Here is a 14,207-nt window from a genome sequence, read left to right on the forward strand (position 1 = left end):
TTTGTAAGAATGGTGTAAAATTACTGTTGATCCCAAGGTCTTACTAGGGCAGTACCCCCTAGTAAATAAAAATTTACGTTGACTATTTACAGTAGGTACAGATGTGTATACATTTGGTAGCAGTATGCACCTTTGGTACCAGTACTCAGGGGTACTGACAGTGTTGGCTGGTGACTTCTCTTCCGTGTGGCGCATATTTAAAATATGTATTTGTTTCGTCATGTGAAGCATGTGCATCACGCGTATTGTCAAAATATGTGCCAAAATATCTGCACACACGTTGAAAGGATATATGATAACAGAGACGCTCACGTTCACAAAATACTTTCAAGACACTAACTTAACATTAAACTCTGATTACACATGAGATTAAGCCAGTATCTGGCAAACGTGACGTGGCAGGATAAACCCTTTAGACGCATCTGCAGCTTGAAAAGATCTTAGGTCGGTCAGTATTACAGATATCAAGGTTATATTTGTTCTTTCTTTACACAATGTATTATGATTCAATGTAGAAGTAAATTAAGTAAAAATAGTTTCTTTCTGGTGATGGCAACATCTGTTTGTTTTGGGGTATAGGAATGTGCAGGCTGTGTGGAGTGATGCACATGCGCTCGCCTGGCATTTAGAGAAGGCCTTCAGAAACGACTCTGCAGGCTGGGCTCTGGAGAAGTGTCTCATTTGGGACAAAGGGGAGAAATCAATACCCAGCTTTCAGAATGAGATCATCGACTGTCCCTGTACTCTGGCTCAGGCCCGTGCAGACACCGGGAGATTCCACGTGAGTCCAGAATTATTTCTGCTCTGATGTGCTTTTGACACCACGGTTAATCTGTGCTACTTTTGACATCAGAATTATTTGGGAATGTTGAATACCTTGATGTTGAATTCTGGGAATGTTGAATACCCGGAATAATCAGGATCAGGCCTTTATTTGACTACCCCTGAACTACAGGAACAGATAAATGGGGTGCAACCGTAACAAAATTATAACTTACATGGTTTATTTTACTGCATAATACTACACAAGAGTCCCTTATGCTAAGGTGTGTTTATATTACAGACGGATTACGGCTGTAATATTCAGGTGGCCAATTCTTGTGAGTATCACCCAGGTGCGGTACATTGTGTCAGAGCCATACAGGGCAGGTAATGACATAACTATTCAAGATTTTATTTAGTTATCAAGTGTTACTTTTTTTTAATGGCTTAACCCAGGATTTACAAACGAAGAATTGCCAATAGTTTTAGACAATGTCAAAATTTTGAGAATTATATAATCTAATTTATTTTTTTATATATATATTGATTGAACAATAACATTTTGAGCTTTTTGTAGAGGAAGATACATAGCATATTAATGGAAACATAAATATCAGCTTATTAAAGGGATAGTTCGGCCAAAAATGATATTAAACCCATGATTTACTCACCCCCAAGCTGTCCGAGTTGCATATGTCGTTTTTCAGACAAACACATTTTTGGATATTTTAGAAAATGTTTTAGATCTTTCAGTTGATTAAATGTAATGTTACGGGGTCCACAACCTTCAAGTCCAAAAAAAGTGCGTCCATCCTTCACAAAATAAATCCAAATGGCTTCAGGATGATAAACAAAGGTCTTCTGAGGGTAATCCGCGCTGTGTTACATTTAATTAACTGAAAGATCTAAAACATTTTCTAAAATATCCGAAAATGTGTTTGTCTGAAAAACGATGGACATATGCAACTCGGACAGCTTGGGGGTGAGTAAATCATGGGTTTAAAATCATTTTTGGCCGAACTATCCCTTTAAGTTTATCGAAAACTTTGAATCTTATTCGTTGTCATATGTGTCACTTCATTTAATGTTATCGGCATGCCGCCATATTTGAACTTGGATCTGTATGAATGAGGGTAAATTATAAGAGAAGTTTCATATTTGAAACTAAAAATTTTTTATTTTTTTGCACATGGCTTACAAAAAATACACAGAAATATCTGCATACAATGCCAGTATATCTTTCCTTAAGGTGTGACCATGCAGGGAGATTATTAACCCAAAATCTTGTCAAAATTTTGAGAATGTTTAAACCATCATCTGTCTTTCTGCAGTCCTCAGTATGGAGCCGGTCAGCAATGTTGCTATGACAGTGCCGGAGTTCAGGTTCTCACAGCGGACTCTATTGGTGGCAGCACCCCGGACCGAGGGCACGATTGGGGGTCACCACCGTACGGAAAACCACCTAGAGTTCCTGGATTGTCGCACTGGATATACGACGTCATCAGTTTCTATTACTGCTGTCTTTGGTCAGATAACTGCGAGTATTACTTTACTCACCGGCCGTCTAGTGACTGCAGAACATATCATCCTCCTAGAGCGGGTAAAAAATTAACTTGAATATCTCATTTATACACAATAAACTAATAAATGTTACAATATTAAAATGGGTTTAACTGTGTGCATAATACAGTAAATGTTTTAAGTTTGTATGAGTATTATTTAAAGGAGACATTTCACAAGACGTTTTTTAAGATGTCAAATTTTTTTGTGTCCCAAGAGTACATTTATTATAGCATGTTAAAATTGGCACTTTGTAGGTGTGAGCAAAATGTGCCATTTTTGGGTGTGTCCTTTTAACTCTTTCCCCGCCATTGACGAGATATCTCGTCAATTAAGAGAAAACGCTTCCCCGCCAATGACGAGATTTTCCGTCTTTCCGCAATACCGCTATTATCCACCAGGTGGTGCCCTTCCGCAACTTTTTAAAACCGGAAGTATTGCCCTATGGCAAGCGGCTGCATGTCCGTGTCTGTTTTAAAGATCGCTCTGAATGGGATCTCTATGAAAAGTCCGTCACAAAAATGGAATTCTTTTTGCTCAAAATATGGTGTTTTTGCAAAAACCTACCCATATTCAAAAGTTGATTGCAAAAGAACCACGGAAGGTAGGATGAAACGGTTTTTTTTTGTTTGAAAGCAGAGGGTCTGTTCTTTCATTTGGTATATTGTATGTTTATTTATTTAAAGAAGAACATTTTCTGGAAGGCATTAAACTTTGGTGAAAATCATGAAAAACGCTGGCGCTGGCTGGCAACTTTTTTTTTAAACGCTGGCGGTGAAAGAGTTAAGATGTCAATTTTTTTTGTGTCCCAAGAGTACATTTATTATAGCATGTTAAAATTGGCACTTTGTAGGTGTGAGCAAAATGTGCCATTTTTGGGTGTGTCCTTTTAAATGCAAATGAGCTGATCTCTGCACTAAATGACAATGCCGTGATTGGATAGCGCAGATTAAGGGGCGGTATTATCCTCTTTTGACATTTTTTCACATGCTTGCAGAGAATGGGTCCAAAACTCCTTGGTTGATCTTTTTCACATTTTCTAGGTTGCTGGGACCCAATTACAGCACTTTTTGGAACAAACTATAGCTTATAAAGTGATTCCCTAGATGTATTTTTTTTTACATTAGCTGCTGTACTTGGTGATCCCCACTTTGTGACGTTCGACGGTGTGAAGTTTACCTTCAATGGGAAAGGAGAGTATCATCTAGTCCAGTCCTCATCTTATCAGCTGTCTGTTCAAGGAAGGACCGAGCCAATGAAATCAGAGAATGGTGAGTCGGTGAAACATATTGGGACAGGAATTAGCTTAAAGGGGGGGTTTAATGGTATTTCAAGCATTCTGACTTATTAACACAGTTATAGAGTTGTCAGCGGGAGATGCTAGAGCTTGCTAACAGCTTATCACGCCACTCAGCTTTGTTTAATTTCAAAAGTCAACAATGGCACAACAAGAAGTGTGTTTTTGTATGTAAGGAGAAGACATCCAGCCTTATGGAAACAATGGATATAGTTTATTATCCGGATTAGCAGCGGAGTTTTGCGTGTGTGTGTTTGATGCGGTGGATTTTCATGACGAGTTACACGCGGTAAGTAAGACTTCTGTCTTATGTTGGAAATAGGCGCTTGTATATTATATAAATGACACGAACATGTAGTGAATCATAAGTTAAAACAGTGATGTATAGTGTTGCATGACTCGTACTCGCTCCTCCCGTGTTATAACTCCTCCTTCTTCATTTTTTCGTACGTTATCGGAAAGATTCGGTAAAGCTAATCTTTCTTTTATAAATCTGATTAAACTAAAGACTCTTCAGAGATATAAAGGATGTCATACTACTCTATAGGTACTCCAGATTAATATCAGAAATGCAGAAACAGCGTGTGTTACGTGAGCTTTAAACCAGGACTAGGCCTTAGTTTAATTAGGAAAAATAACTAGTTTTAACAAACATGCCTTACTAAAAACAGTACTTGTGAGCATTTTGAGGCAAAACAAAGGGCAATGATGCCATTTATTTTAGTCTTGGACTAGTCTAATCCCTGTGGAGAAAACCTCCTTTTATGTTAAACGTGCATTAAATTTCAGACCAAGTATTGTAGTCATCCAAGTATTATACTTTTAGGTTTAATCACTAATGCAACACGACTCTGTTCTGTGGCCATGAGGGAGAAAGACTCTGATGTCATTGAGGTGCGACTTGGAGACCAAAAAGATGAGCTACAGGTGTTAATGAACCAGCAGGTTCTTGCGTTCTCCGAGAACGAATGGATGGATCTTAAAGGTAAGACCTGGAAATGTCTAAACTAGGATAGGGTGTTTACTAGGATATGAGAATCAGTAGAGATCAATGGATCGATTTTGACATTAGCTTCTGTCCCAATGTGTGACTTTTCACTTTTGAAGCTGAACTGTTTGTTATGTTGAACTCATTCTGTTCAGATCAGAGTCAGCTTTGACAAAGCACAAAGTTGAAACAGTACAAAACATTTCTAACATGGTTGCTTTGATTAAATATTTTGTTCAATCCAAAAGAAGCAAACTCTTAATTTCATTGAAAGTCTGTTCTCAGTAAGCAGATTTTATGTAATTTGTTTGTGTAAGTAGTACTTCTACAATGTCCTGATGTGTGTTATGATCTGTTGTGTTCTGTCCTAGGCGTTTTTGTTTTTTCCCCGAAACCATCTGATGTGACGGTGATGTTTCCATCGGGTGCAGGGGTGGAGGTCAGAGGAAGTGCAGGGGTCATGACCCTTACTGTTCTACTGTCCGATGAATTTCAGAACCACACGCAGGGCCTGCTTGGTACAATGAACAATGAACTTGAAGATGATTTTACTTCTAGTAACGGTGTGATGATTCCACTCAGCAGCAGTGCTCAGGATATATTCACATATGGTGCCGGCTGTGAGTAACACTTCACTTTTATTACACTTCACTTTTACTGCACTTCAGTTACACTTTGCTTCATTGCTCCACTTTTCTTTTACTCCACTTCACTTTTATTACATGTTACTTTCACTCTACTTTACCCTTTCACTTTCACTCCACTTTACTTTTATTCCATTTTACTTTTAATCCACTTCACTTTGAATGCACTCCACTTTACTTTGACTTCACTTTCACTCCACTACACTTTCACTTTCACTCCACTTTACTTTCACACCACTTCACTTTCACTCCACTTCACTTTTACTCCACTTTACTTTGACTCCACTTCACTTTCACCCCACTTTACTTTCACTTCACTTCACTTTTACTACACTTTACTTTGACTCCACTTCACTTTGACTCCACTTCACTTTCACACCACTTCACTTTCACTCCACTTTACTTTCACTCCACTTTACTGTCACTGCACTTTACTTTCACTCCACCTCAGTTTCACTCCACTTTACTTTGACTCCACTTCACTTTGACTCCACTTCAGTTTGACTCCACTTCAGTTTCACTCCACTTTACTTTGACTCCACTTTACTTTGACTCCACTTTACTTTCACTTCACTTTTACTCAACTTTACTTTGACTCCCCTTTACTTTGACTCCACTTCACTTTCACTCCACTTCATTTTTACTCCACTTTACTTTGACTCCACTTTACTTTCACACCACATTACTTTTACCCCACTTTAGTTTGACTTCACTTTACTTTTACCCCACTTTAGTTTGACTCCACATCACTTTCACCCCACTTTACTTTTACCCCACTTTAGTTTGACATCACTTTACTTTTACTCCACTTTAGTATGACTCCACTTCACTTTCACTCCACTTTACTTTGACTCCACTTCACTTTGACTCCACTTCACTTTCACTCCACTTTACTTTTACTCCACTTTACTTTGACTCCACTTCACTTTCACTCCACTTTACTTTTACTCCACTTTACTTTGACTTCACTTTACTTTTAATCCACTTTACTTTGACTTCACTTTACTTTCACTCCACTTTAGTTTCACTCCACTTTACTTTGACTTCACTTTACTTTCACTCCACTTTACTTTGACTTCACTTTACTTTCACTCCACTTTACTTTGACTCCACTTCACTTTGACTCCACTTTACTTTCACTCCACTTCACTTTCACTCCACTTTACTTTGACTCCACTTCACTTTCACTCCACTTCACTTTCACTCCACTTTACTTTCACTCCACTTTACTGTCACTGCACTTTACTTTCACTCCACCTCACTTTCACTCCACTTCACTTTTACTCCACTTTACTTTGACTCCACTTCACTTTCACTCCACTTTACTTTCACTTCACTTCACTTTTACTACACTTCACTTTGACTCCACTTCACTTTCACACCACTTCACTTTCACTCCACTTCACTTTTACTCCACTTTACTTTGACTCCACTTCACTTTCACTCCACTTTACTTTGACTCCACTTCACTTTCACTCCACTTCACTTTCACTCCACTTTACTTTCACTCCACTTTACTGTCACTGCACTTTACTTTCACTCCACCTCAGTTTAACTCCACTTTACTTTGACTCCACTTCACTTTGACTCCACTTCAGTTTGACTCCACTTCAGTTTGACTCCACTTTACTTTGTCTCCACTTTACTTTGACTCCACTTTACTTTCACTTCACTTTTACTCAACTTTACTTTGACTCCCCTTTACTTTGACTCCACTTCACTTTCACTCCACTTCATTTTTACTCCACTTTACTTTGACTCCACTTTACTTTCACACCACATTACTTTTACCCCACTTTAGTTTGACTTCACTTTACTTTTACCCCACTTTAGTTTGACTCCACATCACTTTCACCCCACTTTACTTTTACCCCACTTTAGTTTGACTTCACTTTACTTTTACTCCACTTTAGTATGACTCCACTTCACTTTCACTCCACTTTACTTTGACTCCACTTCACTTTGACTCCACTTCACTTTCACTCCACTTTACTTTTACTCCACTTTACTTTGACTCCACTTCACTTTCACTCCACTTTACTTTTACTCCACTTTACTTTGACTCCACTTCACTTTGACTCCACTTCACTTTGACTCCACTTCACTTTCACTCCACTTTACTTTTACTCCACTTTACTTTGACTCCACTTCACTTTCACTCCACTTTACTTTGACTCCACTTCACTTTCACTCCACTTTACTTTCACTCCACTTCACTTTTACTCCACTTTACTTTGACTCCACTTCACTTTCACTCCACTTCACTTTGACTCCACTTTACTTTCACTTCACTTTTACTCCACTTCACTTTTACTCTACTTTACTTTGACTCCACTTCACTTTCACTCCACTTCACTTTCACTACACTTTACTTTCACTACACTTTACTTTCACTACACTTTACTTTCACTCCACTTTACTTTCACTTTACTTTACTTTCACTCCACTTCACTTTCACTCCACTTTACTTTGACTCCGTTTCACTTTCAATCCACTTTACTTTGACTCCACTTTACTTTCACTTCACTTCACTTTTACTCAACTTTACTTTGACTCCACTTTCCTTTGACTCCACTTCATTTTCACTCCACTTTACTTTGACTCCACTTTACTTTCACACCACATTACTTTCGCTCCACTTTAATTTTACCCCACTTTAGTTTGACTCCACATCACTTTCACTCCACTTTACTTTCACCCCACTTTAGTTTGACTTCATTTTACTTTTACCCCACTTTAGTTTGACTTCACTTTACTTTTACTCCACTTTAGTATGACTCCACTTTACTTTCACTCCACTTTACTTTCACTCCACTTTACTTTCACTCCACTTTTGTATGACTCTATTTTACTTTAATTCCACTTTTACACCACTTCACTTTTAGTCCACTTCACTTTAAAATATATTTTACTTTCAATCTACCTCAATCCACTTTCAATCCAATTTACTTTGAGTCCACTTTACTTTCACTCCACTTTTACCCCATTTCCCTTTTAGTCCACGTTACTTTGAATGCACTTCACTTTTACTCTTCTCCACTTTCACTCAACTGCACGTCACTTTACGTTACATTGACTCCACCCCACTTTCACTCCACTTTACTTCTACTCCTCTCCACTTACACTCCACCCTACTTTAACTCTACACTTTTACTCCACACCACTTTGACACCACTCCATTTTCACTCCACCCCACTTTACTGTTACTACACTTTACTATAGCTTCACTTCCCTTTTACTTCACTACCTTCTCAATCCACTTTATTTTTACTATACTTTTCTTTCACTCCATTAATCTTGCATGTACTAACCATCTCTCTGTTCAGCCAGGATTTAAAAAAGATTTTAATTGCAGTCTGATTGAGCATTAGAAAACAGTTAAACTTTTTTGGTTACATCTACAAAAATAAAAAGTCTTAAGTGCAGGATTTAATTTTATAAGGCTTTAAAATCGTGACATGACATGAGTCAGAAGGATGCATGAGGTCATCTCTAAAATTGGTCTTTCCAAAATACGTTGCCTGTTCATCTTTCACAACATGTGTTTTTCTCAACAGGGGCTGTTACCAATGAAACTTCACTGTTTACTTACGACTCCGCCAACCTCCTGGATGAATACTATTATGCTGCAAAGCACGATCCATCTTTCACCCCAGATTTTTTTGTGACTGAAGACCCTGAAGACCCCCTGTATGAGGCGATTCTGCAGATGTGTTCAGGGGAGGGGGCACAGTTTTGTAAATATGATGCGCTAATCACCCGCAGTCTGGAACAAGGCAACGCCACATTGCTGTCCTTCAAGGGTTATACGTCCATAAAGAAAGCTCTGAAACCTGGTAAGAGTATTTAGAGGAACTAGGGAACACAATGATGGTTAAAGTGATTAAAATGCTTGAGATTAATAATTCCACAGAAAACTTATTATGAAGAATCTTATAATATAAACTATGACAGCAGGGGTTTTCAAAGGTCATGATGGCAAGGACCCCCAAATATGATTAACCTTTTTGAAAGATATACATGCATACATTGTATTACAGCATTCTTGTTTAAAGAGATAAGCTCACGGGTAACACTTTACTTTAGACATTTTACTACTATAAGTATCTTTGGAACTACATGTAAGATATAATTGATGACGGGATGTTTCACCATGGGTGTACATTATTTTCAAAAAAATAAAGGACCAGAGTCAATTTTTCCGCTTATATCATGGTTGCCACAGACATCGCTCTGGTGATAATTTGAAGACATTTGACATTTCTCAACCAATCAGAATAAAGTATTCAAAGCTCATGGTATAAGTCAACGTATTCTACTAACTCTTACCTTTACCCTACCCCTAATTCCCTAGTACTAATACTCTAATGAGAGATAGCTGACATGTAGTTGCACAGTTACTTAGAGTAGACTATCTAAAGTGTAACCAACTCACAAAACATAGATTTCCTAAATTATTACCGGAGTGTTTTACTGTACCACATGGTTTACGTCTTATCAGGGTGATTCAGATTTGTTTATGCACTCACACAAGTCTTATCAGTTGTTTTTTATTATGATAGAGGTTAATACCTACATTACAGTGTTATCAGAAAATCAGTGTGCTGTTGAACTTTAAACCTCACATGCAGATCACAGTGCATTACTATAAATGTGACCCTGGACTTAAGTAATAATGGGTACATTTGTAGCAATAGCCAACAATACAATAAGAATTTTATGCCAAAAATCATTAGGATAAGTAAAGATATTTTGTAAATTTCCTAACGTAAATATTTCAAAACTTTTATTTTTGTCAGTGGATGCAGTGCTATGGACTTCATGTGGACAACATTTAAGGCGATTTTCTCAATATTGTGATTGTTTTGCACCCTCAGATTTTCAAATAGTTGTATAACGTCCAAATGTTGTCCTATCCTAACAAACCATACATCAATGAAAAGCTTATTTAAAAAAAGTTTTCGGAATGCTAAAAATGACCCTTTGGGCTGGTGTGGTCCAGGGTCACAAATGTGATTTCTGAATATCTTTCAAATTATTTTAGATTTAAACTCTAAAAAAATACTTAAATTATTTCAAGCCACGATTCGGTAAAATATGAACAAATCCAAATTATTAGTTTTTGTTTGGTCAAATTTGACCCAGCCATGGGTTGAAAGTTAACCAGGGCTTTGAACCAGAATTTTTTCCCAACTGGTTCGTTCCGAACAGAAACAGTATTTTAACATTTCCAGGTTTTCGGTTCAACCCTAAATTTGACGTTCCTGGTTAGAACAAAACAATTAAGTTGCTGAACCAGTTAATAACGTTCCATGTCAGCTGTGGGGCATACAAATAAGTAGGATGATCCCTAGGACTTTAAACTTAAATTTTTAGTCTACATAATTTTCCATAAGTCTCTATCTTATCATCAATTATTAAAAAAGGCTAAGCGGCATAACTGTAATTCTGACATGCCTACATTTGTTGAGTCCACTTAAACACGCGCGCACACACACAGGCCCTGTCCCAATTGGCACACTCCAGACTTGTGGTCCTCCTCAGAGTCCACACTTTGATGACATCACATAGTCCAGACTTTAGGGACCATAGATGCGAGTCCACGTGGGTGCACCGGAGTTGTATTTTGGGACAGACTTGAGCATTGCAAATAGGTAGAGAACTTACCCGTCAGTGTGAACTCCTCCCTTCTGTTGTCTGATTGGTCTGACTGCCCTTTCGCAAGGACTTCTGGGTTGGTAAAGTGTGGGAAGCCTGCTGCAGTGCAGGCTTCGCTGAAGACCACATCAAGGGGGAAAAGGAGGCGCTGATGAGCACACTTCAAAGCGTAAAAATGACAGATGGGACACCCTACGGACTCATAGACTAAGCGAGAACGCGCAATTTAAGGCCACGAGACTGAAAGTCCACACGAAGTGCGCCGTTTGGGACAGGGCCACAGATGAGGACGAATTCCAAATGGTTCTTCGGGAAGAAGATGCAGCATAAATAGTCGCTCTACAAAGTGAAACTTGCGTTGTTTTCAGTGCTTTATTCGCCAAATGTATTTTACACCACTAATTAGTATTTAAAAAAACCAACATCTTCAGATACTTGGTAGCTTACAATATTTACCTCTTATGATTAAAGGAATAGTCCATTTTCTTAAAAGAAAAATCCAGATAATTTACTTACCACCATGTCAGCCAAAATGTTGATGTCTTTCTTTGATCATTCGAGAAGAAATTATGTTTTTTGAGGAAAACATTGCAGGATTTTTCGAATTTTATTGGACTTTAATAGAGCCCAACATTTAATACTTAACTCAACACTTAACAGTTTTTTTCAACAGAGTTTCAAAGGACTATAAACGATCCCAAACGAGGCATAAGGGTCTCATCTAGCAAAACGATTGTCATTTTTGACAATAAAAATAAAAAATATGCACTTTTAAACCACAACTTCTCGTCTAGATCCGGTCGTGATGCGTCAGTGTGACCCCACGCAATACTTCATCACGTCAAGAGGTCACAGAGGACGAACGCGAAACTCCGCCCCAGTGTTCACAAGTGTTGAGAAAGAGGACCGTTCCTACGTTGTTGTATGTCAACTGATACTAATTAATGTCTTTGTGTCAGTTTAGTCCATTAAAATGAGAAAAATCTTGCAATGTTTTCCTCAAAAAACATAATTTCTTCTTGACTGAACAAAGAAAGACATCAACATTTTGGATGACATGGTGGTGAGTAAATTATCTGGATTTTTCTTTTAAGAAAATTGAATATTCCTTTAAGCATTAGAGACTTGGGCTTGAGTAGACTACTTGCTGGTGGCAACCTTCACCGAGTTCTATTAGACAGAAATCTTGTCAAAGAACGGAAAAAAAAAATAACCGTATTAACCCGGTTACCATTATTTTAAATAAACATTTCTGTTCCGGAACATTTTTTTTTACGTTTCTGATTTCGGTTCAAAGCCTTGAAGTCAAGGGAAACCTAATGGCTGGGTTTGTCTATATTTTACATAACATATGTTGAAAACAACATCATTTTTTGAGTATACACAAGCATAACTAAGATATTATCTCATCAGTTATTAAAGAGCACCTTTAGAGGGTATGCATTGACGTCACTTTTCCACGTGACCACGCCGGAGCACGCCCTGTTGACTGGCAAATGATTCAACGAAGTGGGTGGTTTTCATAGCGGCTGCTGCGAAAATGCCAGTTAAACTGACTATTATCAGCTTATATTAAATTTAGTTGGACTTGATAGCAGAGGTGGACAATACTTAGTTACATTAGTTACATTTTCCAAGCATCTGTGCTTTATTAGAGTGTTTGTATTGGGAACATTTTACTTCACTACATTCTAAAGCAGGGGTGTCAAACTCAAGGCCCGCTGGCCAAATCTGGCCCGCCCCCTCATTTTATCTGGGCCGCCAGAGCTTACAAATTATGTTAATTATGTGGCCTGCGAGAACTTACAAATTATTTTATTGTTCTTTTAAATGATGTAGGATGATTTTATGTAGAAAGCAGTTAATCACAGAAAATGTCTTCAGCTGGGATGTCACGTATGAGATGTTTTAATCTTTTTTTTCCAATTGTTGTGACTTTTTGATCACAGTACAGACCTGTGGTTGGTTGGCACCACCCCACAATGGTAAGAAAAAAGGAACCTTGTACCTAGAAGGAGCAAATATCACTTTCTCGTGTAATGATGGATACAACCTCTATGGATCCAAGCAACGCACATGTCAAAAGGACGGCACGTGGTCTGGACGGGATACAAGCTGCGTGGCTGGTGTGTAAATCTAATTCACTTCAATAAATAAAATGTATATAAATGTATTGCTTAATAACTATTTTAGCCTTCATTAACTAATATGAAATGGTCCAACAAAGTGTTAAATGTATAGTTCAACGAAAAAATCATATTCTGTATTAATTTATTAGTATTAATATTTAAGTTTTTCCAAACCTGTATAAAGATATTTTGAAAAATGTGCATAACCAAACAGATCTGGGGCACAATTACGTTCAATAGTATTATTTGTTCCTACTTTGGATGTCAGTGCTGCCCTAGATCTGAAAAAAATATTTTTTGTATTCAGCAAAACAGAGAAAGTTTGGAACAACTTAAGGGTGAGTAAATGATTTTTCTGTGAACTATCCATTTAAGTACCCTCAGTTTAATCAAGACAAAATGTCCAGGCCATTGTTTTCCCAAAACATACATGTATATGTGACATCACAATTGTGGGAGGAGCTTAGAGGGCCATTGCAATGAGAATGGATGTGAACCTGAGTCAAAGCAACCAATGCCATCCACTTCTGTTCATAGTATTTTTGCAGAATTTGTATAAAAAGTTGCCACTAGGTGGCAGTGTTTCTCTTTTTAAAATGTGCCTCTGCATGCAGTGAGTTTTAAAGGCCATTAGGATATGATTAAATGCAGAGTACTTTAAATTTCCTTGTTTATTCCATTGAATGAATAGAAATTCTTGCACATCTGAACCAAACACCTGCCGTCCCATTTAGTCTTCGTAAAGTCACCTAAAACATCATATATCCATAATCTTTTCAGTGAGACAGCCGACAAACAGGCTTTCACACATACATCAATGCGTCAGTCATGTAGAAAGACAGTTCAGCAAACAGACAGACATCTTACAGACAGACCTGAACGCATTTTGCGCTTCTTAACTTCTGACCCCTCAGTCTCATTAGAGCAGAACCACACACTTCCTCTCGAAACGGATCTACAGGATGGATCTATGTAAAATCTGATCTGGATTGTCTCCATCAAACACACGAATTGGTTATCTGCTCCACAGCTGTTGGGAATTCATCCCCCGCTGTTTCGCTGCCCTTTTTGGGGTTAAGTTTGGGTAACTGGAGAGCCAAAACAAAGCAGCAAGCCTGTGAGGCAAATGATCTTCTACTACAATTATTTATGTATGCGCTACATGCTAT

At 37.9% G+C, this 14,207-nt stretch overlaps 1 protein-coding gene across 5 annotated transcripts in view; it reads left to right on the forward strand.

Annotated features, from left to right (window-relative positions):
• susd2 (sushi domain containing 2) overlaps positions 1–14,207 on the forward strand; it is a 59,120-nt gene that overhangs the window by 9,991 nt on the left and 34,922 nt on the right. For 4 of the 5 annotated variants that reach the window (XM_065250836.2, XM_073814733.1, XM_073814734.1 and 1 more), the window contains exons 6-13: positions 580–781; positions 1,064–1,149; positions 2,094–2,362; positions 3,450–3,593; positions 4,446–4,604; positions 4,979–5,227; positions 8,809–9,087; positions 12,859–13,035. In XM_065250836.2, coding sequence (XP_065106908.1) covers positions 580–781; positions 1,064–1,149; positions 2,094–2,362; positions 3,450–3,593; positions 4,446–4,604; positions 4,979–5,227; positions 8,809–9,087; positions 12,859–13,035 — 1,565 coding nt within the window. Of the gene's footprint in view, positions 1–579; positions 782–1,063; positions 1,150–2,093; positions 2,363–3,449; positions 3,594–4,445; positions 4,605–4,978; positions 5,228–8,808; positions 9,088–12,858; positions 13,036–13,345; positions 13,377–14,207 lie in introns of all 5 variants that reach the window. The other variant, XM_065250837.2, reaches the window with a different exon arrangement.

This window comes from Paramisgurnus dabryanus, chromosome 5, assembly GCF_030506205.2.
Source record: "Paramisgurnus dabryanus chromosome 5, PD_genome_1.1, whole genome shotgun sequence".
Classification (NCBI taxonomy): Eukaryota; Metazoa; Chordata; class Actinopteri; order Cypriniformes; family Cobitidae; genus Paramisgurnus; species Paramisgurnus dabryanus.